This window comes from Buceros rhinoceros, unplaced genomic scaffold (genome assembly GCF_000710305.1).
Source record: "Buceros rhinoceros silvestris isolate BGI_N320 unplaced genomic scaffold, ASM71030v1 scaffold427, whole genome shotgun sequence".
NCBI lineage: Eukaryota > Metazoa > Chordata > Aves > Bucerotiformes > Bucerotidae > Buceros > Buceros rhinoceros.
In genome coordinates, this window is record NW_010423756.1 from 1 (window position 1) to 2461 (window position 2461).

The 2461-nt window shown below is 49.1% G+C and overlaps 1 protein-coding gene across 1 annotated transcript in view; it reads left to right on the top strand.

The window, feature by feature from the left end:
- Positions 1–433: 433 nt before the first annotated feature.
- LOC104497271 (histone acetyltransferase KAT2B-like) overlaps positions 434–2461 on the top strand; it is a gene marked incomplete at its 3' end in the record, with an annotated part of 29684 nt that continues 27656 nt past the window's right edge. The window contains exon 1 of the mRNA XM_010140504.1: positions 434–517. Within this exon, the coding sequence (XP_010138806.1) occupies positions 434–517 (84 nt within the window). The remainder of the gene's footprint in view (positions 518–2461) is intronic.

Here is a 2461-nt window from a genome sequence, read left to right on the forward strand (position 1 = left end):
ACCGCGGAGCTGTTGACATCGCAAAAGCCGCTGCCCCGAGCTGGCACTGTCGGCAGCCGCTTTGGCATGGAAGCGAAGGGGCGCGGCCTCTGGGCTTGGGAAAGTTGTGTCCCCGGCGGTCACGTAGCGCTCTCCTGGTGTCCGGTGCCCGGGCCGGCAGGTGGTACGGCCGGCCACCTGCCGCCTGCTCCAGCGGGGATCTTTACTCTAGCGCCTGCCCGTGCTCCCCTCTCACATTCAGGAGACTCCCCCTAGATTTCCCTCCACAAGCACTTTCCTTCCACCTACAATTTTCTTCTTGATGGGAGAAGCAGGTCTTGCCTGTTTGTTGATGATGAGGGAGTTGGGTCAGCGCTGTCGCTCCCGCTTTTGGGGGCCTGTGACAACTGGCATTGTCTGTGTGTGTGCGTGCGGCATGCAGAGAAGGACCGGCATGCTCTCCGAGCACGGGCTGCTGGCTGCCCTGCTGCTGCCATCAGGGCAGTTCCTGGGTGCGCAGCAGGTGACACATGTTGAGGTTGGCAGTGCTGATGACAGATCCTCTAGAAGTGCTTTCAGCATTGGAAATAGCTGTTTGTGAGAAATGCGCCTCTCATTTTCTCTGTTCCTTTACTTTGGAGCCTCAAAACGGCAAACGTTGAGTGAAAGGCCAAACTAAGTGCTAAGGTCCATGAGGAAGCATCCCAGTAAGGCTCCATAGTCCTGTCTGGTGGGGTGAGGAGCTTCAGCGGCATACTGAAGGCATAGCGCAGTGCTGTTGTGTGAGGGCAAGTTAAGGAAGCCACACGCTTTTCCATTTCTTAGCTGTTTCCAAATATGCAGGCACCTCTGCTTCAGCTTCGCTCCTTATGTGGGACATTGCAAGGTTGCACTGATGTCAGTAAGTTAAAAGAGCAGCTGGTGTACTTGAAACTTGTCGCCTTCACTGCAGGCTGAGTGGCATGGTTCGAAGCTTTCCCAATGCTGAGTCCCCTTTGCACCCCCATATTTTAATGTTACCAAGACTTATTGTTCAGTGAAGCCGTTTGTGGAGTGGGTAAGATATTCACGGGCTGTTAGGAGTGCAGGTGTGTGAGTGAATTGCTTTTTGATTCCTTGGTCAGTTCTTTTTTCTTCCCCTGATGTACCTCCAGATGATCTTTGTGAGGGCAAAAGCCTCCTCCTGAGGCTTTGCCCCACAGAGGTAGCTGTGTTGTGAAGCTCAGGCAGCTTGTCTCCTCCCAAACCCTTTGATTTTTCAGGGGCTAGTAGCAGTGCAGAGTGGAACCAAATTTTTTCTTACTTTGGGTTTCAGCTTCTCTTCCATTTATTTGCATTTCTGTGTGTAAGCGCAAAAGAGAGAAGGCACTCGGACCTTCTCCAAAGTGGACGTCTGTGTTCATTTAGGTAGTGGCCATTCACGAATCTTGTGTAAATCTCCGTAAATCTGTTGGAGTGCAGGAACTAAGTAATAGCATCCTTAGCATCAATCACCTTCTCCCATGTAATATTCATCACAACATTCAGCACACAGAATTTATTTAGGAACTTGACATCAGAGATTCTAGGAGTAAAAAAGGCAAGGAGTGTGTGTTTGCTAGGGGTGAAGAGCAGCCACATAAGAAGATGGAGAGGTTGGTGGCTGTGTAGAGGATGAGTCTCACTGGTGACGGCAGAAATGCCGAGGAGAAGAGGGTGGAAGGCACTGCTCCGGAGTAGGGTGCTCAGTCTGCAAGAGATACCTCCTGGTCCTTCGTCAGCAGTCCCTTTTCTTGGTGGGAAACATGGTCAGAGACTGCTGTCCAAGACATCTTTAGTGTACATATATTTTGAGCAGAATGAGAATGAAGTTCAGGGAGCTGCTGGCTACTGCCCAGGCTGGAGAAGTGTGGGGTTTGTTTCTTTTTCCTCGTACAGAATCGGGGCAGGAGGGTTGTAGCTGTTGAGCTGCTCCACTTGACGACTTCTCCTGTGAGAAAAGGTTGGGGTGGAAGGCAGAGACCAGACTCCTCTGTGTAAAAACCTTAAATGCCCAAGCTTGTGTGTTTGGAGAGGAAGAAAGTGTGTTCTGAACAATAAGATATGTATTAGGAGTTGGCACAATTTTCATGACTTTTGGAAGCGCACAGTAGCGCTGTATGCTGTGCGGGATCTTGTATTTGGCACTTGCCGTGTCTGTGCACGTCTGAATGGCTGCTTAGATCAGTGTGAAACTGAGCATGAGGCATGGGAGCTTGCAGCACTTCCATGTGAAAACAGCACTATGTGACTTAACACACATAAACATATTTAATGAAGATGTAGGGGGATGTCTCCTCGGCTTTTTTCCCTTTTGGTTTACAATATGTGAAAATACACCTCTCTCTCTAGTCCCATGGGGAGTTTCTCTTGTAAACAAGTTGAAATATGTACTGGTTTAGTACACTAAATTTTCTGTAAAATTGGTTACTGCTCTTTATATATATATATATCTTACAGGAAT